General features: G+C 43.2%; 1 protein-coding gene across 1 annotated transcript in view; it reads left to right on the top strand.

Annotated features, from left to right (window-relative positions):
• The first annotated feature begins 14962 nt into the window (after positions 1-14962).
• The window catches only part of SH3GL3 (SH3 domain containing GRB2 like 3, endophilin A3), a 64389-nt gene continuing 56122 nt past the window's right edge, over positions 14963-23229 (top strand). The window contains exons 1-2 of the mRNA XM_075557491.1: positions 14963-15028; positions 21155-21227. Coding sequence (XP_075413606.1) covers positions 15020-15028; positions 21155-21227 — 82 coding nt within the window. The 5' untranslated portion in view covers positions 14963-15019. The remainder of the gene's footprint in view (positions 15029-21154; positions 21228-23229) is intronic.

The raw sequence follows: 23229 nt of genomic DNA on the forward strand, positions 1-23229 counted from the left end.
TCTTAGTTTCAGTTTGTGTTAGGCCAGGTTGACCAGAGAAACAAATCCAGGGACACTCATATATGTGTACGAGAGAGCTGTATATCAAGAAGTAATTTTATATCGATCAAGAAAACATTCCCAGTCCAGTCCAGATCAAGCCCATAAGTCTGATACTACTCCGTCGGTCTGATTCTAGTCCATAAATCCCTCTTCAGACTCACACAGCCACACACAATGATGCAGAATGCAGGAAGCTCACAGGCTAGTGGGTGCAAAGTTTTACGGATCCAATGGCGGGTGGATGCATCTCCAGAGCGCTGGCTGCCATCAGTGAAGTTCATAGTGGCTTGTCAACAGAAAGGTGAAATAGAGAGAGCGGGGGAGGTTCCCAGGACCCTCCAGGAGGCACCATCATGCTGTGACCTGATTGGCAGGCTAGACTCCACCCCTTCACCTTAATATCTTCAAGTTGACATGAAAATCATGAAATAAGCACACAGTTTTTGAAATTTTCATCTGGAATTTTCATTCATTCTGCTTTCTAATCCTTTGGTGGAAGTGTACAATTCCATCTATTTTCTTGAACATAGTTATTTTAAAGACCATTTTGATAGCTTCAATGTTGGAGCTCCCTATTTATTGCTACTATCATTTTATCTTCTTTTCTTAGCCTGATATGCCAGGGGATTTAAAGGAATATTTTTATTGGCATATAATTTACATATCATACAAATCATTCTTATTAAGAAAAGTTGTGTAATCATCACCACAGTCCACTTTAGAACATTTTCTCCTTTTTCACGTTTGTTGTTGTTAACTCCCCATTTCCCCCAGCTTCCCCTGCCATGTCCAACGGTGATCATTAATGCAGTTGCTGGCTCTCTAGATTTACCCATCCTGGGTTTCATATGCAGAAACACATTCAAAACCAAAAAAACCCTAACTAAAAAACAAGAAGCAAAGCCAGCAACAGTGACAAAATAAAACAATTGAAAAGAAAGCAGAGAATATTAAAATCTGGAACAAATTTAAAATGGGTCTGGAGGATGTAGTGTGAATTATAGGTAGTATTGGGTATAGCATCTTCCTGCAGAAAAGATTTAGTTCTGTCCTGAAGGTTCATATGGGTGAAACCAGACCATCTTGATGCAAAGATTGTTGTAAGGATTCAACGTTGGTTTTCAGGCTTCACGAGGCCATGTCTATGTTTACCTTTAATCCTCAGTCTATGTTTACCTTTAATCCTCATTCAGAGCCCTTCAGCGATCCAACGAAAAGGCCGAGATATTTATCAAGATTTCTCTTTACCGATTTGGTCAGCATTGACCTCCAGATTTTGTCTCTTGGTCCCTCTGATGTTGGAAAAATCTCTCTTGAGTTCTGTAGCCTCTAAGCAGCCCGTTTCGGTTGGATTCTTAGTATCTCGCTCTGTGCACAGCTCAGCTTAGGGATTGTCCAAAGCCCTTAGAGGAAATTGCACACAGCCTGTCAGGTTTGCTTCTCTATACTTCTCCCTGCCCGCCCCCTGGAATTTTGGCCGCTTCCATCCTGGTTTCCTTGGTTACAGAGGCTCCTTTTTCTCTCCGCAGCCCAGGGAGGCTGGTTTCAGGCTGGTGCTTTCTGTACAGCCTCTGTCTCCTTCTCCAAAGGTAAAACAATAAGGTGAACGCAGCTCACCTTTGTGCATTCCCCTTAATGATTCGTGCTTTTGGACCCTCAGAGCTTGGCTGCTCTCTGATGTCCCCAGAGATTTTTTATTTTTAGTTTGAAGTGATTGTAGATGTACAGAAATGTTCCGAAAGTGGTACACAAAGTTCATATAGACGCTGCTCGCATCTTCCTTTAATGGTGACAACTCAACATAGACAGCTGTACCCTGCGGACTGAACGTCGAGTATTCCCATGGCTGCCTCACGGTTAAAAGCAGAGCACAATCGCCAACCGGCTGAAAGAAAAAGACAAAGGAGCCCAGTAAGGAGGGGGGCATTTTTAGTGTGGTGGGCTTCTTGGGAGGTTCGTCGGAACAGTAGTCCTCTGAGATTTCCCCTCGAGTTAGAAATCTCCCACGGCCAACTCAGTGTGGGAAAGCTGCCTCCTATATCTACCCCTTTGGGAATGCCTATGTCCATTACCATTTTAAAGCCTCTAAAAGGAGTCTTCTAGTAAAACTATCTGCTTAGTTTTGTTTATCCCACTGTTTCCAAATCGAGCTGGTCAAGATTCGTTTCCCTGGCCCTTACTCACACCTCCCAGAGCTGGGGTTTGCAGCGGACATGTTAGAAACTATGACTCTAGAGCAATTTCTAAAACCACGAGGTATAAATCTTGCTCTTTTACATTTTCTCCAGTTGCTGTTTAATTTCTTGCTTCATAAGAAGGAAGAAGATGGAAAAGCCAAGGTCTCTTTGAAAAGAGATATTTGAGCCAGCAGAGGGTCAAGGCTGTGTTGACATTACCATGAGATACCTAACACATCTAGATACAAAGCCAGATGCAAAAGCATCTTGTTCCCCAAATCAATGTCTTCTGCCATTTTGTTGCTGCTCCGTTGTCGTCTTTGAAAAATGCTCTTTTGTTTCATGATCGTGATTACTGCGGACATAGTAGTTTCTCCGGAAGGGAATGTGGGCCAGGGTTTCTCTCTGACTGTAGCAGTAGGGTGTCCTGAGATGGGCTTACTTTTCCGCATCAATCCTCTTTTCCGCTGGGGAAAGATCCCACGCGTCCATGGACTTCGCCATACTTTCGTAGTTTGGATTTGCAGCTTTCATTTAGAGAGTCCAGGTCAGGAGCAATGTTTGTGATGGGGAAGCTGAATAGATGAGGGTCAGTGTGTGGGTAGTTCGAAGAAATTTTGAGTGAGAAGTTGACACACTCTTCCCCAGTCTGTGCCTTTATGTCATTGTATCCCTTATCTCTTGTGGAGCTCCCAGAGGGGACTTTGTGAAGTGCAGATGTAACCCGATTGCTCACCTGCTTGACAGTTTCCCTTGCCCCCAGGATGAAGTTCAGCATCATGATCGTTTGGCTCCTGCCTGCATGCTCATTTCTAGTAGAGCCGATTTCCTGTCAGTCACCCTCGGGGAATTATGTTACGGTATTTCCTGAACGCCCCCTACATGCGTGTTTTCTCATTCATTTGCTCTGCTCGGCATGCGGTCCTCTCTGTTCTGGAATTTCCCCGGTACCTTCTCACCCATATAATTTTCTTCCTCTCATCTGGATTCTCATAGGAAGCTTTGCATCTCTTTATTGTAACATGGTACCTACCAGGATCGTCAAAAAACGTTGTGGAAAAGTGAAATGAAAAGACTGTGGGATTTCCCATGAACTTTGGGAAGCCCCTTGTCAGGGTTAATTACTTGGCCTTGTTTTCTCAATGGGCTGTGTGTGGCTAGAGTAAACTTTTATCTCCAGTACATTGTCACCGTTGGTGATTCAAAGAAGACTTTCCGATTCTTTGGAAGGCACAGGATCGAATGACATTGTGCCTGGGTATGATTTCAAGTAGCTCTCTTTGTGTGTGTTTAATATATCTAAGGTTACATACTCATTTATGAATACAACTTTTGCCATGATTTCAGTGTTGTCGAGTTGAAATTCTTCCTACTTTTCTATTAGGGCTTCTTTTTTTACAATTTATATCATTCATCGTGGTGTTGAGAATATACACGGCAGAACTGACAACAATTGAACAATTTCTGCATGCGCAGACAGTGACATTGCTTGTATACTTCAGTTTTTGTAAAAGTTCTCCCTCTTCTTTTTTGAGTTCTTCCTTACCCATTAACGTAAACTCAGCCCCCGAAGTTTCCAATCTAATCTTTCCAGTTGCTGTTACCAAGTTGATCTCCGATAGATAGATCTTTAGAAAGCTCAGTTTTCTAGGCAGACATGCTTTATAGTTAAACTATTGTTTGGTTTTCAGAAACCGTCAGGAGATAATTTTGGCTCATGACGTAAAGATTATATCAGGACAATAGAATCAGGATTCTTCTTTGATCAAAATACCCAGTAATGGTAGCTGGGCACCATCTATTTCTTCTGGTCTCACTGCAGAGGGGAACAGTGGTTCACGGAGGCAGTTAACCATGCATTCGTAGCCTCTCTCTCCTCCTGACGCTCCTCCTTCCTTTGTTTCTCCCGGTGAATAAAGACCAATAGTGCACCTGGATGGTACTTGTACACATTTAAGACCCCAAACAGTGTGCAATGGAGTTAGGAGGGAGGACAGAAGCATCAAGCATGGTATTAAGTCAAATAACCGGGGTGTATCATGAAGCCATGGCCCTAAAACTCCAAACCAAGGAACCAAATCCTGTGAGATGTGTGCTTGTTTATAAGCAGATTCCGTACTTACCCTTTTATTGTTGTTATTGTCATAAGTATATCTATCATTTAACTTAAGCCAATTCAACTTTTTACATATGCATAACTTAATGATGACAATTAAAACAATTGGTTGTACAACCTGATCCTTAATTAATGTGATTTTTATGTCACTGTAAATCAAAACTCTGTATTTTATAAATAATAACCTTCCCTTTTCCCTCCTGTCTCTGGTACTCTATAGTAAACTTTGGTTTTTATGCATTTATCTGTTCTTATTTTTATATAAGCAAGGTAGAGGCTTCTTTTTTAATTCATTGCTGCTTAAGACCAATTTCTGAAATTCTGGCATATTACTTATTTTTATTATCAATATCCAATTTGACTGCATTATAGCCTTAAGAACATGTTCAACATGATTTTATGACTTAATATACGATCATGTTTGTAATGCTTTATGTGTATTTGTGAAGAATAGACATTTTGTATTAATTGGATAGAGAAATATATATGTATAGGCACACATGTGATCAAGTTTCTTAATTTGGTGATTAAAGTAATCAAATCCTTTACAATTTTTTATTCATTTATTGTGTTTGTTAGTTTTCTGATAGAGTTGTGTTAAAAGCTACTAAAGTAGCTTTTGTTTTGTTTTATATATTTTAAGGCAATACTCTACAATGAAGTGAATTACTTAATGTGGTGCTTCTAGTCATAGTCTATGCGACTCCTGAATGGTGATTGGCTGGAATTATGGGGTTGGACAGCTTGCTAATACAGATATTGAGTCTGTGTTAAGGTTATATGTCAAGTTGTCTGTGCCAAAACATTCAGTGGTTTGGCAATTTTGTAATGATGTAATTGGGCAGTTATATAGCGGTGTAGTTATCTTCCATTTATTGGTTTGATGTAATTGCCCTCCATTTTGTGATCTGATGTAATTATCTTCCATTCTGTGATGCATCGTAAATCCTCACCTCAAAGCCTGTGGTGATGGTTCCATTTGGGAGTTAGCTGTTACATTGTTAGGTTTAGGGAGGAAGCTTAGGGTGCGATGCATTTTGAGTCTTATTAGAATGTGAGACTCCATCACCACCCATACTCTAGTCACCACCCTGACCACTCCAGTCAGATCACACCCTTGTACCACTTTGCTCAAGTAGGGGGAATTTCATTGAGGATATGTTCTGTTACACACACACACACTCACCAATGTACAACCCACTACTGGCAAAAGTTTCCTCTCTCCCTCTCGATCCTACAAATGGTTCTTTATTATTTTGTCAGGGGAAGCCAGCCCCTAACACATCATTACGGGTCCAGTAGGCGCAATTGTACAGCGATAATAAGTAAAGATCATAGTAAAGTTATAGAGCATGAGAGATAGAAGAGAAATATAGAAATAAATGGAGTCAGACACAATTCGTGGTAGCATGCTCACCTCAGTTCCACTTGGTGGTCCACGTGGAGGGGGAGAGAGAATCTTTAATGCTAGCCAACACTGGGGACATGCAAGCCCCCTAATAACAGGTGAAGACATACGTGACAGAAAGGGGTTATACTATAGGTAATACAGTAATGGGAGGAGGTGATTTAGGGGTATCCATGTAATAGGAAGAGGAGGGATTGGGGGTATACATGTGGCAAGATGGGCGGATCCTAGATACAGGATGGCAGCCTAACCTTGGATGCCACAGATCTGTTTGGTCTGTTCCCTGGCTCAACTGATAGAGACCATTAATCCATTGTCTCCAGCAGCAGGGAGCAGGCCCATCCCTGTGGTGTGGGGAGACAGCAGTCTGGCAGGGACTGCCTGCAGGGAAGATGTCTGTAAGGATCTGACCTCCCCCCACATTATCTGATCTCCAGTTCTTAAGGTAGCAGGCTCTGTTAGTCTGACTTGCTGATTTGAGTTTGTCAGCCTCTGCCATAGCGTGTGTCAGGAAAGGCCCCCAACTTAAACTCCTGACCTACGGATTTGGAACTTGCCAGCCTCTGCCACCAGGAGCCATTTCTTTGACAGTTCGTAAGTTCTGTAAGGTGTTGCAGCAAGTTATGGAACGCAAAGGCTACAGGGAGAATCCTGAGGAGAGGAGTCGTGGCTGACGTCAGATGATGGAGCGATATCAGTTTCTAAGAGGTGGCTATTTGGGACATCTTTTAATTCCCAGGCAGAGTAAATAGCGTTGTGCTGATTCTTATCAAAGAAAGCATTCATTCATACCGTAAGGTGGATGCACGGCCATTATTGCATTTTTGGGGGTGACTTGTTCTATTTTATTTTTTTGATTGAGTTTCTATACTTATGAATGAATTTGCCTTAGAGCAGCAGGTCTTAACCTGTGGGTCACGACCCCTTTGGGGATTGAACGACCCTTTCACAGGGCTCGCCTGATTCATAACAGTAGCAAAGTTACAGTTATGAAGTAGCAATACTTACTTTTAAATAAGTAGCAAATAATGTTATGGTTGGGGAGTCACCACAACATGAGGAGCTGTATTGAAAGGTCACGGCATTAGGAAGGCTGCGAACCACTGCCTTGGAGTCTCGCATGTCTGATATGATTACGACCAGTGCTATTCGAGTAGTATTTTCCCTTACCTGTATTGTATCCATTTGTTTTTGAAATCTCTCTGTATGCGTTTGTTTCAGGTGTATCTCTTAGAAACAGCATCCAGCCAGATCTAAACACTGCAGTCTAATAATGGATTCCTTAAAATGTCCAATTCAATCCATTTACATAGATAATGACTGCTGATCTGTGGAGCTGTATTCTTGTCATTGTAAGTAGCTCTGCTTCTCTCAGCTGCTAACTGACAGGTTGGGGGCTGGAACCCACCAGGGGCACCGGTGGGAGAAAAGCCCTCATGCTCTGCTCTTATTCAGATCGCAGTTCAGGAAACCACGTGGGATGATTCTGCTCCACAACACAGGGCTTGACTCGATGACACCGCAACACAGACAACAGAATTGCTGTCTATTCACAGCCCTTTGTGCCCTCTCCTCTTTGTCCTTGCTTCCCTTTGGATTGGAAGCCATTGTTTGTTTGTTTTTAACCGCTGTGCCAAGATGGGTAGTATGCTGTAATATATGTAGTATTACACAATCCAGATATGCACCTTGCATTGTTTTGACAAGGAAAGTGGTGTGCATGTCTCACCTCCGTCTGAGCTCACCTGAACCTTCACAAGAAAGACAGCCAAGCCCCACAGTGATCAAGTAAAACCGCCTTTCAAGGCTGTACTTTCTATGGAAGCAGATTGCCACATCGTTCTCTCGCAGAACTGTTGGTGATTTGAAAGCGTCAGTCTTTCAGTTAGCAGCTAGACCCTTAATTCCTGCGCGCTAGGGTTTCTTCCCTTCTCCAGCTCTTTGCCGGCAGGTAGATTCTGACTCACAGGGATCCTACAGGGCAAAGCAGGGCTGCTCCCCTGGGTCTCTGCTGCTCCAGATCTTTCTGGGAGCGGGAAGGCTATCTTTCTCCCGAGGAGCACCTGGTAGGTTGCAGTTGCCAACCTTGCATGTAGGCAGGCATTACCTACTACGCCATTGGGACTCCGCACCCTGTCATGCTCCAAACGTCCACAGAACACCCTGTCTTGTTCCTAGCCCATGGTTATTGCTTGAGGTTTAAGTATTTTCTTTCTGTGAACTCAGATATATGATTTTTTGCTTCCTTACTTGTTTTTCATCAACAGTTACATTTCCTGTCGATGTTAGCTGTCACCATTGTTCCTTGTGGTGGCACATATTTTTCCTCTTGGTTCATTTTTTATTTCCTTGATGAAAACCCCCATGAACATCATTTTTAATGTTGTCCCCTTTCTTAACCAATGGTTTAGGGCAGCACAACATTCGAGATGCCAGTTAATTTCTTCTCGACATTTGGAAGCTCATACTTCATTGTCTCCAGACATTTACTGTTGCCGACGAGCAATCTGCTGTGGGTCTTATTGTAGCTTTGGTTTTCCCTCCCCTTCTTTATAGCACTTTTAGAATATGTTACTCTTGATTTCTTGATGCATCTTGGTGGGAATGCATATCTATCTTACTACTCGAGAGTACCTTCCATCTATGGTTTCATACCTCCAATTTTAGGGGTGGGAAAACTATTGTCTTTTAGAATATTCCATCCCCTATATTTTGCTTTTTATCCTGGGGTGCTTATCATATACATATATAGGAATCTCTCAATTAGCCTGAATATTACATAGCTAATATTTAATATTTTTAGGTAAAGCACTGTGCTATTTCTTATTCATTTTTTTCTTTGAGTGGGTTCCTTGGGATTGTTGTTAGGTGCTATTGATTTGGTCCTGGCTTATTGAGACCTAATGTACCACAGAACAAAACACTGTGAGACCTAACAACAACAACACCAACAACAACGGCAACAACAATGATTTGGATCATAGCTATCTGTATCTACTCTGAATTTCAAGCTTACTGACTAGGTCTGCAGGAACATCTGCCCGGGATATCCTGAAGGAAAAGATAGTCACATGAGGTGGGCTGAAGCCTGTCTTTCTGGCCTGGCAAGCGCCCCCACCCAAGAGTCTCACCTGTCAGCATAACCTGTCAGGTACGATTTGAAATCCCCCAATGAATAGCAAACACTGCTGTCACTGGGGAAATGACAAGGGTCCAGAGACCACCTTCCAGGAACTAGGGACACGTGTTAAAATTTTAATGTAAAGGTAATTGCACACCCTACAGACCCTGCAGGGATCAGACCTATATTTTTCATCTTTATATCTCAAGGACCTATCATGGTACGTTGCACATAGTAGACTCTTACCAATATTTGTTCAATGGTGAATTGTCGAGTATGGTGTAATGGTCTAAATAATGTCTTGTGTGCATTTGCACTTACTGTATCAACATAGCTAAACTCACTGGGGAATTCATGAAAAATGGCCCTAACGCATATCTGTGAGTCGGGTTGAGAACAAGAGCTCTGTATTGTTGTCTCCTTTCAGACAGGCAAGCAGCAGTCATCTCACCGTTTCCATTCTTGAAAGGGGGGCGAAAACCTCCCCTTCTACGAGACACTTTGATTCTGTAAAACCCATACGTGAAAACCTTTCAGAGTAAGGAGGCTTCCGATCTTACTGCCAATGCTAAAGGAGTTTTTCAAATAGATCTTTTAAAATCGCTCTACATTTTGATGTCAGGCTTTCCAGCAAACCTTTGGAATTAGACACACTGTATCAATTGGAGAGTGGTCCTGATGGCGTAGTGGTTATGTGTTGGACTGCAATCTGCAGGGTCAGTAGTTTGAAGCCACCAGCGGATCCTCAGGAGAAAGACAGTTTTCTTTTACTTTCGCAAACAGTTCGTCATTTCGGAAACTCACAGTGGCAATTCTACCCTGTCCTGTAGGGATGCGATGAGTCAGTCAGCATCGACTTAGTGGCAGTGAGTTTTTTTTAATGTCAATTTGTGCTTGCTTAAAAAAAAGAAAAAGTATTCCTAAGCAAGTGGTTGAGAATTCAAGCCATGTATTTAGTTTTAGTTCATAATTTTTTGGGCAAGGCTCCCTGGCTGCGTCTGGTGATCCCTGGCTGATGGAGGGTAGCCTCATGTGTTAGTGGTCAGGTGCCAGGTAAGCTGGGGTGGGTGGTGGTGGTGGATGGCTTATCTCTGCTCTAAGTGGTTTTTCAGGACCTTCAGTGGCACAGACATTTAGGTGCTCAGTTACTGACCAGAAGGTTGAGAGTTTAAAGACATTCAGCAGGGACTTAGCAGAAGGCCTGGTGATCATGGCCATGAAAACCCGTATGCAGAGGTTCTGCTCTGCCATGCTTGGGCTCACCATGAGTCAGACCTCACTTGCTGGCCATGGACTGGACTTTTGTGTTTGGTAATTGGTCTTTATGCTCCAACAGGCAGTGGTTAGCTGCTATCTAGTAGGCATCCAAATCATGTCCATCCCACGTACAATGGAATGAAACGCTTAATGTTTAAAGATGATCTCAGGCCAGTAGTTTTGGAAGTTTGACTAGCCTCAATGGCTCTACAAAGATTGGTTGTGGATTGGACCATTATGACCCATAGGGATGTCGCTGGCTGATTATTAGAAATGGGCACCAGGCCTTTCCTTCTACACCATCTGAGCCTGGGAAATGCAAAAATCTGTTCAGCATTGTAGCCACATGCAAGCCTCCACTGACAGACAGATACTGACTGCACCAGAGGGACACTGGCCAGGAATTGACCCTGGGTCTCCCACATGCAAGATGAGAATTCTACTAGTGGACCACAAATAGCGCCTTCAGCAGCTAGCCCAGGCTTATTCATGAGGTTGTGGTATTAATGGACCTCAGAGAGTGGGCAGAGGGCTCTTAAACATCTTTATATTGAAGTGCATGCACAGTGCTCACATGGTGTTGCTTAAACCGTTTTCCGCTGGGTCTCCATGCAAGTCACAGTTGGAGAAAAAGGCTCTACTTCTTGATGTTTGCGATTTGGGGGCAAACAGACACAGTCTTACATGGCGACCATTGTCACAGTACAGCTCAGCGGTATTGATTGCTGATATTGAGAATAATCAACGATGTTGATTACATTCTCACCTTCATTCACTGCACGTAACTACCCTCCAGCTTCTCATCTACTGCATGCATAGTCCTTTTTCAAAGCACAATTCTCACGGGAGAGATCCTTATTATATTTGATTCAAACAAGGTACTTATTCTTGATTCAAAAAATATTTTTTGGGGGGTGAGCATAGTTTGGGTTTCAGGTTTAAAGTTTCAATGCTATCTAAAAGTCATAGTTTTAGGGTTACTGAGATCTAGCCTCAACGGCTTCAGAACGTCAGACACCCATTGAGAATTTGACATTCAGTGCCACCTTCGCCCCCTGTGGAGCAGGACTTCTATAGAGTCTCTGGTGGCAGTGGCTGGCAATGATTAGGCACCGCTTCGTGATGGGAGGGACTGCAGAGAATTGTGCTCATTTTTGCATTTTACCAAGGCAACAAAATAGGGAGTTCTTTTGTGGAGAGAGTCTTTGTTATTTTCACTCGATTCTCCTAAAAATATTGGTTCTTTTTGCTCCCAACATCCAGTATTTTAAAGATTTCTGTACTGAACAACAACAACAATGTTTAGAGAGCTTGGCTGATGGATATACCTGTGTACAACACTTCCCGGTGTGGGACAGTGGGGGTCTTGGTTGTTCCCATTGAAGGTTATCACTTGGATGAAGGCATTAGGAGAATCCTCTCTGACTTTACAACACCAGGCCTGAAAAATAAGAACTTCAGGTCAGCTAGGTGGCTCGGCTTGTCAGGATGAGGGTGACTGGGCCGCTGGCATGTCACTCTCCAACAAGCTAGACTGGGTTTGTTCACAGGGTGCTAGCAGAGGTTAGGGAGGGTAAGTGGAAGCACCCATAGGTTTGTAAGACCCAGGCTCTTTTCTGTCTGCTGAAACAAGTTCACAGGCCCAGGCTGAGAGCATGGGGTGGAGATACAGACTCTTGAGCGAGGGGGAGAGAATTGTGACCATTCATTCTCAGCACCTGCGCTCTTAGTCACTATATGCAAGGGATGTCTCATACTCCTAAAAGGCTGAGCTACTTAGTAGCTAGCTCATGCTTCTGTGAGTTATTCCAGTAGGCTGGCCTCAGCTGGGGTTTTTCTTGTTTTACCTGTTTTCTTATTGACCGTGCATCTGGTCAGCTTCAACTCACCTAGTTGGCTCGAATTCTGGGCCTCAGCTGGTCACATATCTCTATTGTCATCCAACAGGCTAGCCTGGGTTTGTTCGTATAGTGGCATCGGGATTCCAAGGGAGGGAGTGGACACACGCAAGGCCCAAGACTGGCAGGCAGTGCCTTCTGCCACCTTCTAGGAGCCAAAAAAACATCAAGACCAATCCAGTCTCCGTGGGTGAAAGAGTAGATTCTTAACTTTGGATGGGTGGAATTGGTACAAACAAGGGAGATGGAGAGTTGTGGCCATTTTTATTGTCTCCATATCCACGCTCTATAAATAATTTCTTGGCACAGTTCAAAATAAGTTAAATACGGTCTTTCTTCATTGATGTTACTTCTTATCGATGATTACGTAAGAGTTAGTCAAAAAGGATTGCTACCAAACTGTAGGAACCTTTCTGCAATAAAATCTTGAATGTGAGGCTCTCATTTCTGGACATAGTCTCCATCTGGGTCCGTCCACTTCCGAAGGTGGTGATTCCACTTCTTCCTGGAAGAAACGTGGAAGAAACCTGAAAGAAAAGTCCGTGGGGGGCTCCACTCATTCTCCTTTGCCGTGTCCTTCGAGTTTGGGAAACAAAGAGAAGCTTGCAGGGGCCAGACCAGGGCTGGATCAGGCAAAGGTTCCCCAGTGAGGTTCTCACAGGACGGCCCTTGCTACTTTAAAAGCACGAGCAGGCGCATTGTCATGATGGAAAAAATTCTTTGGTACAACTTTCCTGCCCCCCCCCCCGACCCCACTCCCCAAATCTATGCCTTTTTAAATTTCCTGACAACATTTTCATAATCAGCCTCCATGATCATCCTTTGCCCTTTAAGGAAAGCTATCAGTATGTGGAATTCTCTTTGGATTCCCGAAAGATGTTCCCTTTGGATACACTCCTGAGCTGGCCTCACTGCCATTCATGGAACTGGCTCAGGAGAACCCCTTGGAAGCCCCTGGTGTGACTGGATCCTTTTCAAGTCTCGAACGAGGCTGCGACAAGTGTCTTACTGCGAGATTTTTGTCTGCAGCCATCCACTGCTCACAGAGACACCCTTAGACATGTTTTGTTCGGAATGTTTGCATCGATGAACTGGATCCCAGGTAGCAATACTTTTTGACTTACCCTCATGACTCCAATAGTAGCAGGACACCACCCATGGATTTAAACCAAGCCACAGGTCTTTTACCATTAAGTGATAACTCCAAAGCAAATGGAGGCCGACTCATAGCGACCCTATGGGACCGGGTAGAACTGCCCCTGTGAGTGTCCAAGACTGTCACCATTAACCGGAGTAGAAAGCCCATCCTCCTCCCACAGAGTGGCTGGTGGTTTTGAACTGCCGACCTCTCGGATTGTAGCCCAATGTGTAACCACGATGCCACCAGAGCTCCTCCGTTGATGGTACCCGCTTTAGTACTGATTTTTATCTTCATATAAAGATTTTAAAGCTATGAACAATGCATGTTGATGATGTCCATTCTTAGAGATTTAATCGTTTTTCTTCCTTTCTATTCTCCTTGTTCCCTAATCCAACACAAAGCAGTGCCAGAGTTGCCTTCCACAAAAGGTTTCTGACTGCATCACGTTCCAAGAAGAATCTTTAGAGACTCCTCAGTCATGCCCGGGAGCTTGGCACTCAGGAGTGTGACTTGGCCCTTCCCTGCCTTTCGGATTTAACTTTCCTTCGTTGTCCCTTGAGTGCGAGTGATTACCATGAAACCAAATTCCATGATCTTTCTTGAGTACATTGCCCTCCATCAGTGTTTTACAATCAGAAAGAGCTTCGTTCCTCTAGTCTGGAGGCATTTGGCAATGTCTGAAGACAATTCTGGTTGTCTCACCTGGGAGTGGGGGTGGTGCTACTGGCAGCTGATAGACCAGAGAGGCTGCCAAACACCTTAAAACACATAGGATGGCCCCTCAACACCACAGAAGGCACCGCCAAGAGTACTGTCCCCTGCAGGTATGCCCAGGCAAGGCGGAGAAGCCCTGCGGTGCACACTCTTGCTGGGGTGGGGTGGGGGGGGTCGGGGTGGGGGGTCTTCGCGTCATGCTGCTTCACCCGGGAAGGTCTTTCGTTCAGCTCGCCTGTTGAAGCGCCCCTTAGGAAACAGGTCCAGATGCTTCCCTTCCTCCACCCCATGCTATGATCTCTCAGAATCCCCCCAGTCACCACTGAATTACTGACCCCTTAGGATGTTTATAATAATTTCCATATTCAGAGAAATTGTTAGAATATTCAATACTGCTCGCATTTTCATATTGTTCCTCTCTAGTATTTTGGTTGTATGTTTAGTTATTAACTGCCCTGGGCTGTGTACTTCTGGACAGTAAGGAGCCTGTCTTATGTTTCTGTGTTACTTGTAGAGTACCTACCATGTACCTTACACATAGTGAGCCTACCTCAGGCCGAGCCGAGCCGTCTTGACTCCTAGTGACCTTAACTATATAGGGTTTCTGAGGCTGTACATCTTTACAGGAGTGGAAAGCCTCATGTTTCTCCCATGAAGCGATTGATAGATTTGAACTGCTGACCTTAAAGTCAGCAGTCCAATGTCTAATCCACAGTGCCACCAGGGCTCATGCTACACATAATTAAAAAAAATAAAAACTCAACTCATTGCTACGGAGACTATTCCGACTTGCAGTGAGCCTCATAAGACAAGGTAGAACTAACTGCCCTGTTGGTTTCTGAGCCTGTGAATCTTTATGAGAGTAGAGAGCGTCAGCGTCCTCCCTCGGCACGCTGGCAGTGTCAAACTGCAAAATAAACGCATGTTGATCCTCTCCAGTAATTATCTTTTTTAAAAGGGACTTGGTTTTTAAAAAGTGGAATCTTTTTTGTTTTAAAAATCATTTAGGTTAAAAAACTGTAAAAGAAATAATTATACAAAAAAAGAGAGAAATATTGATACAATGCAATTTTTTCCCCCTGCAGCTCATTAGCGAAAAACTAAGCGGTACTGAAGGGACGAAACTAGATAGTGAATTTCTCAACATGGAAAAGGTAAGAGAACGTTTCCATCCAAATTGGCTTTCACTGTGGAATGCGCTATAATTTAGGATGCTGAAACAGACACATGCATAAGGAATTCCAAAGGGCACTCTTCCCAATTCCCAGCTGAAATGAACCCTTCAAATAATTCCACATCCAGTCTCCGCAGCTTCAGGGAGACAGGAAGTGGCTAACTTGGACCCTGGTTCCCTCTAGTGGAAAGAAGCTGAGATGCTCAAAAGATGGGTAATCTTAATTGCCACCAGGAAAGGCCTAAGTAATTGCCTCTTGGAGAACCAAGATGCATTTGGGGTAAGACTCTTTAACTCTATAAAGATGAACTCAGGAGCATTCTGGGTCTGTTTCCCGTGTGTTTTAGGAGTGCACAACGTAACTTTTATCCTGCGTCTGCTGGTAGAACTAGCGGTGTGAACTTGGGCGAGCTACTTCATCTTTTCTGAACTGTCACACGAGGATACTGATGTGAACTGGGCATTCCTCGCATGACTCTTGTGGGAATAATGCAAAATGAATGACTGAAAACCTGTGGGGAAAGAGGCTGGGGCTGGTACCGAAACGGTTGCAGTCCACCCCAAAGAGTGCTGCCCTGTTGATTGTGAAGGTTAAGTGTAGGTGGACGGGGAACTGAGATCATCAATTTTACCCAACTTCCTCAATTGTCTTGGACTCTGTAACATATCATTGCTTTAATACCTAGACTGCTCGGCCGAGAGTGAGAGGATGTCGAGCAAAGTACGTGCCCTCAGGTTGAGCTTTGTGGCAACGTGACGTAATAGAGATGTTGGGAGGTTATGGAGTGCTCCAGGGGGTGGCTTGGGGAGTGCTCTCTCCAGGAGGCCGTGATCCCCGGCTATGCTCCCTGTTTCCTCTGGATGCGTTCTGTTACATTTCTAAAACTGTAAGTGCCTTGAGGAGTTAAACGCAGGTTTGATTTTGCTCTCACCAAAGTGGATTCCTGAAAATTGTAGGATATGACGACATTTGGACATCATTTACATACCTAAAACGTATTTTTATACCTGGATGTTTTTAGATATATTTAATTTATAACTCACAAAATAAGTCCATTAAAATTTAAAAGCACATTTCAGAATTTGGGTTGAAGTTGATGGAGTGAGGCCCATCTTTATTACCCTTTCTGTTTTCCCAGTTCTTAGCATAGAACCAGAGAAATATAGAAATAAAAACCTAGTCATAAAACAGCAGTGAGTGAAAATCATGGGAAAGCATGATAAGTACATCCAAAGATTTAAGGACTTTTTTGGAGCGAGATGAACTAGCTGGGGTTTGGCTGTCCTAATACATGACACAGAAATGGTAGAAAAAAATATTCCATGGCAAATGTAACCATACAAAATGGGGAAATAGGAGTCACATCAGGTAAATTCAATGCAAAAAAGCACTGAATTGAAAAGGAGTATAAAATTGTGTAAGGATACAGTTATTTAGTCTATTAGAACATTCTCGCCATTATGAGTGATTATGGACCAATAATATAACACCTAAATATGTAAGTTAAAAGCTACTATGTATGGACAATTGACAACAATTAGAGTAGAAGATGTCACATACCTTGCTAACAAAAGAATAATTAACAAAAACTAAAAAGCCTTATGGAGTATTTGTATAAATAAAATTAATAACTTGATTATAAATAGATGATGACATTTACATTTCCCAAATAGAGAATGCACATTACTTTTCATATATCCATGGAACAATTACAATCGCCAGTCACATACTAGGCCAAAAACTAGGTGGTGGAGTGAGGGGTGTAACTCATTAGATTTCCAAAAGTAAAATGATAGAGACCAGATTCTGTGATCACAAGAAAGACCTAACATTCTTTCAGTTCTAGGCTTTTCACAATTTAAACTATGTAAAAATGATTCTTAGTTTGAAAATTGGAAATGAAAAGTACAGTTATAGATTGTAATTGTGAATGACAGAATTATACACAGCAGAACCTTAAATGGTGAATTCTTAAATACACTTAATATAAAATTAACCCTGGGAGAAAATGAATTACTCAAGGCAAGAAGCTAGGGGTGGAAAAAACCAAGTTGAACAATGCTAGGTAGAAGGAAGAAATTAGTACAGATAAATAGAGAGATTAATGAGATAGAAAATATAACAAAAAGATAGACTCAGTAAATGACGTCAAGAATGGTTGGTTTGGAAATCCATAAAATCAAATCTTACCAAGAGAATAAATGGGGGGAAACATCAATAGATTGCATAAGGATGAGAATGTAACTAGAGACATTTTTCTCCTCCTTATCCCTATTATCTACCTTCTCTTCTTCTTCCAGTCAACATCCATCACAAACCACGAGGGCTAGCATCATGGTAACACAGGGCCGAGGCCAGCTTGCTTGATTGTGAGAGTTGGTAGCCCAGTTGACACACAATCCAATCACAGGGGTGAGTTCAGCTCCAGACCTGGAGGGTGACTAAGGCCCCTCGTCTTGGGTGATCTATCCATCTCTATCCTCCCAGGAGGCCTGGTCTTTTCTATGATTTTATGTTTTGTTCCACATTTTATTCCCTCACTCTTTTCAGTCGTTCTAACGAGATCCTTTTCAAAGCAATTTCTGGTCTCGGGTCATGGAGGTTGATGTTCACATGATCCATTAGCACACTGGACTAATTATTTCCATGCATCTTAAGTGACATTCACTATCCTTTGGCCAGACAAGGCATCTTAGAAAGCCACTCATGAGCGTTTAGGGCCCTATACTCACAAAAGCAAGGTGCAGAGCATTGTCTCTGTGGGCTATGGTTTGCCAATTGACTTTGGTATGCCCCAAGACCATGGTGGTGAGCCACCAGGCCCAAGGCCTCACCCTCTCAAGGTAGTTGGTTATGTCTAGGAAGATTTTGTTACACTGCCCCTTGTATATTCTACCACATTCATGGATGTAATTGCAGCACCGGTAAGTGCACATGTAGAAATATCCTTTATCAAACCTATATGGGCTCGTGGGTATAGGCCTACTCTCTCTCCCACTATAGAAATAATTTTCATTAGATTTCATTAATTCATAAGTTTAATAGGTTACACCCTTAAACATTTAACATGATGTAAATGATTATGCAAATTACAGAGACATTTCAGTCAGTCATCAGGAACACAGCACATCAGCTTCTTTAAAATTTCAGATCCACTTCTACTGAGACAGGCATACAAATATCCAAAACAATTTTCCTCGGCAGTTAAAAAAATTTTTGTAGCTCTAACACATAAATATTTAGGTGATCTGAGTCTCTTAAACATTTCAAGGATCCTCATAAACAAGAGAACAGATAGGCTCTATGACGGATACAAATGCACACAGCGTACACATGTGTTAGTAATATGTTTAATTAATTTCATTTCATTTTTTCCTTGGGGTAGAACATATATTTAACAAAACATCATTTCAGTCATTTTAAGGCAGCAGCTCTCAACCATCCTAATGCTGCGACCTTTTAATACAGTTCCTCATGTTGTGGTGACCCCAACCACAAAATTATTTCCGTTGCTACTTCATCACTGTAATTTTGCCACTGTTATGAATCAGGCGACCCTGGTGAAAGGGTCGTTTGACCCCCAAAGGGGTTGCGACCCACAGGTTGAGAACTGCTGTTTTAAGGCATATACTTCAGCGGCATTATTTACATTCACTAACAGCATTCATTTCCAAATGCTTCCCATCACCCTATGCAGAAGTCTCTCTCCTCAGCAATAACCCCCCACTCCCCCCTTCTAGCTGCTGACCACCACTTACTAATGTTTGCCTCCTCTGGGTGGGACCAGGCAAAAATCGCCTTTTAGCGATTGACTTACTCACTCCGCATCCATAGTGGTTTTAAGATTCGCCCGTGATGGACGCTGATCAGAACTCCATTTCCACTTACGACTAAACAAGATTCCTTTGCGTCATCCAGTCTTCTGATGCGGACAAAATTGGGCCTGCCTTCATTTCCATATTGACTTTTTAAACCTTCCACCAAAAAAACCAAACTCACGGCCATTGAGCTGATGCTGACTCATATCAGTCCCAGAGGACAGAGTAGAGCTGCCCCTGTGGGTTCCAAGAGGGTATCTCTATTTTTTAGGTTAGAGACCATGTTTCTCTATAAGGCCAAACAGACTTTTCTCTCTAAGGGTCTAGAAAGCTTCGCCCTTCTTCCGATGGTTTCAGACAGCTGACCTTTCGGTTAGCAGTAACCTCTGTACGGCGCATAACCTCTGTACCACCAGGTCTCCTTTAAACCTTCCTGGCACCATAATCTTTCGCAAAGGAGTTCAGTGACAAATCCAGATGAAGAGAGAGTGCTTGCTTAAAACCTTCCATTCTGGCCTAGGATACTGGGCAGAGGCCATCAGAACAGAATGCTCTTAAGTTTGCAACTAGGACATTTTTTTCTCTATAAACCACCCTGAAACCGCCCCCCCCCTCAGACCCCCGCTTAAGCAGTAACTGCTTTGTGAACATCAACTCTACACAGTTCTTTTTTCCCTCCTTTTTCCCTCTTGACTAGCGATTATTCCTTTATTTGACTGTTCCACAGTTTATCCAACCCGTCTCCTATTGATTGTCAGTTGGACTGTTTCCAATCGTTAATGCGACATAAAGGGCTCTAAGAAGCACATTGTTAGAGTACTGCAACTTGCTTTTGTCAGTCTGTAAGACAGTTGCTACAAGTATCCTGGTTGGCTGAAAATGCACACCCATTAATTGGTAGTTTCATCTTAGCCTCCAAAAGTGTTTATTGTTTTACATTCCATTGTATCTGAAGGGGTTCATTACTTACTCCAACTGGTATGAAACTTAAAATCAGGCCCAATTAATGTTTTAACATTTTTATATCAATTTTTCAGAATGAGAATGCTCTTTTAAATGTTCATTCTTTTGAATATCTTTAAAAATGTTTACAGGCAGGTTGTGCTTTTTGTCAACTTTGAATTGTCAATTGCTACCCTTTTTGAGTTACATGTTTCTTATTTTAGAGGCGTTCTTTCTGCTTTGCACGTTTGTTAAGTCGTGCATCATGTCTCTCATGGTTCTGTGTTTAAATTTGGGCAGTCAGACGTGCTGATGTTGTCCTTTAAAATATGTGGGCGTCAAGACGCGCACAGAAAGTGCCTTTCTAGCCCCGGGTTAGACAATACTCCCTTCTAAACCCGGGGCCCCTGCATCACTTGCTTTTAGGCCCGCATTTTTTATCGCATATGCATTGTGAAATATGGATTTTGCTTTCGTATGAATTGGCTAGATTTCTAACAACCACAACAAAGGAAACTACTTCTCTCTTTGAATTAATTTTATTTGTTAATTTGGCAAGGACGTAACATCTTTCCAGAGCCCTGGTGATGTAGTAGTCATGAATTGGGCTGCTAACCACAAGGCCACCAGCTAGTGGAGAAAATCCAGGCTGTCTCTTCCTATAAAGAACGATAGTCTGGGAAACGGACAGGGGCAGTTCTCCCCTGTCCCACAACAGCAGCTTCTTTCAGGCTACCGATGGCACCCAATAAAGTTATTGGTGTTTGCATGTCTACCTTTCTTGAATATTCTCCTATTAGAGATGGCTTTCGAGTAGGAAAGATTCGATCTTAACCTGTCAGGGAAACCTGGAAGCTAATTTCTTCTGATCACATCACAAGGGAAGATGCTTATTTTATTATGGTCCTGGTGATGATTCTTCTATTGCTGATTTATTGAGGTAGCCTCTAATATGCTTAATTCTTAAGCTATCATTGTTTAAATGATATGCATTCGAGTTTACCCTGCAGGTAAGGAAAGTTTGGCTCAGTGATGCCAATTCCTGGTTTTGAGAGCCCTTAAAGAGACAGAAGAAGGAGCCTGGGTGGCATCGTGGGTTAAGGGTTTGAAGGTAAGTGAGGTCACCAGTGTGATTCTCCCAGTGGCTCTGCAGGAGAGAGATGAGGCTTTCTGCTCACATACAGATGTGCAGCCTCAAAACCACAGGGGCACTGCTGCTCTGCCTTATGCAGTCGATGAGTATTAAAACTATCATGGTTGTTTTATAAGCATTAAATAAATGACTGTTTCTTTTGCTCTATTATTTAATAACATTTTCATGTGTGTTTTTGTTGTTGTCTTTAAGAAAATAGATACTACCAATAAAGCTGTTGCAGAAATTCTTTCAAAAGCTACAGAATATCTTCAGCCAAATCCAGGTAATGTTGGAAATTGTCTTGAAATATTCTCTCATCAGTATAATTCTGTCCTTTCAACTGTCCTAACCTCCGATAACCCATGTTTATTCGGTGACACCGTGGTTGAATGATCAGCTGCTCAGCCAAAAGTCAGCGATTCAAACCCACCACTTAGGGAGAAAGATGTGACAGGCGGTTTCTACTAAGATTTACAGCCTCGGAAACTCTTGGGGGGCAGTTCTACTCTATCCTGTGGGGTGGCTAAGAGTTAGGATGGTCTCAGTAGCACTGTGTTTTAAAAATTGTTGGTTGTTTTGTTTTGGCTTGGCACATGGGTGGCACTGAGGTATGGTCAATTAATGTAGCCCTTCTAGCTGAATTCGTTATGTGATGTTTTATAATCCTGGACACGAGGCCTGTGGCTATTGAGGCCATTTTTCGGGGAGTTCTCTGTTAGAGGATTAAGGTCAGATTATCAGGAGGGCCAGTCCCTGGAAAAGGACATCAAGTTGTTTTGGTTTTTAAAAAAAATCATTTTATTGGGAGCCCATACAAATTTTATCACAATCCATATGGACATCAATTGTATAAAGCACATTTGTACATTCGTTACACTCATCAGTCTCAAAACATTTGCTCTCCATGTAAGCCCCTCATTTTTGCCCCTCTCTCCCCACTGCCCCTCCCTCATGAACCCTTGATAATTTATAAATTATTATTTTCTCATATCTTACACTGTCCGATGTCTCCTTTCACCCACTTTTCTGTTTTCCATCCCCCAGGAAGGAGGTTATATGTAGATCCTTGTAATCGGTTCCCCCTTTCCACCCCACCCTCCTTCCACCCTCCAGTATCACCATTCTCACCACTGGTCCTAAAGGGATCATCCACCCTGGATTCCCTGTGTTTCCAGTTCCTATCTGTACCAGTGTACATCCTCTGGTCTAGCCAGATTTGTAAGGTAGAACTGGGATCATGATAGTGGGTGGGAGGAGGAAGCATTTAGGAACTAGAGGAAAGTTGCATGTTTCATCTTTGCTACACTGCACCCTGACTGGCTCCTCTCCGCCCATGACCCTTCCGTAAGGGGATGAAGGACATCAAGTTTGGTAGAGTGGAGGGGCAGTGCAAAAGAGAAGACGCTCAACAAGATAGATGGACACAGTCGCTATCCGCTGGGCTGAACCATGGCGCAGGGGCGGGCATCGACTCCTTGTGCTCCACAAGGGCCGCTTTATAGACCGACTCCAGGACACACCAAACAACAACAAGAACCTGCCCTCAGTAGCCGTGAAACCAAGTCACACCCTTTGGTTCCCCAGGGGCTTTGTTTAAGACTCTACTAAAGAGTGGGCCATAGACACCACCCTTCATGTTCTTTGGTATGCTCCTCTAAAAGGCAAACCACACCTCCGTTAAAGCCATTCCTCAGCATAGAAGAGCCATCTGGGACACGGAGAAACCACAGGACCATCGGGAAGAGTGCGTCTAAGAGTTCTTCCTGAAGTGCCAGGCGCCACTGAGAACAGACGCACCATTTACTGTGAAGCAGCGGCTCTGAGGAGCAGCGCAGAGGCTCCGGGGTACCCTCTCCTCATCTTGCCGAGACAGCGGAACTGTGAGGCAGAGCGACAGGCAGGCTGGCCTTCTGGCCTGTGCAGTATGTGAATGCAAGACTGAGCACCAGAGAGACACTGGGGCTGCCAGCTGGAGAGAGAGGTCTTGCCGTGGACCCCTGACGATATCCGAATTGTTGGCTGATCCTGACTTGTGCGAACCCATTAACTTCTCTAATAAACCTCCTTAATTGTGAGTAGTGTCTCTGAATTGTGTGTTAGGAGTAGAGTGCTGGGGGAGGAATAGTTGGTGTCAGAAATAGGGTGTAGAAAGATGGAGGGTGAAGGCATGTCTGAACCCTACTTTGTGGCCACAGAGAAGCCAGAGGAGGTCAACTATGTTGCTTTGCTTCCAATGCTATTTACAGCAGCACAATCTAGAATGTTCTTTGCGTTCAAACAACGAG

Source organism: Tenrec ecaudatus, chromosome 9 (assembly GCF_050624435.1).
Source record: "Tenrec ecaudatus isolate mTenEca1 chromosome 9, mTenEca1.hap1, whole genome shotgun sequence".
Classification (NCBI taxonomy): domain Eukaryota; kingdom Metazoa; phylum Chordata; class Mammalia; order Afrosoricida; family Tenrecidae; genus Tenrec; species Tenrec ecaudatus.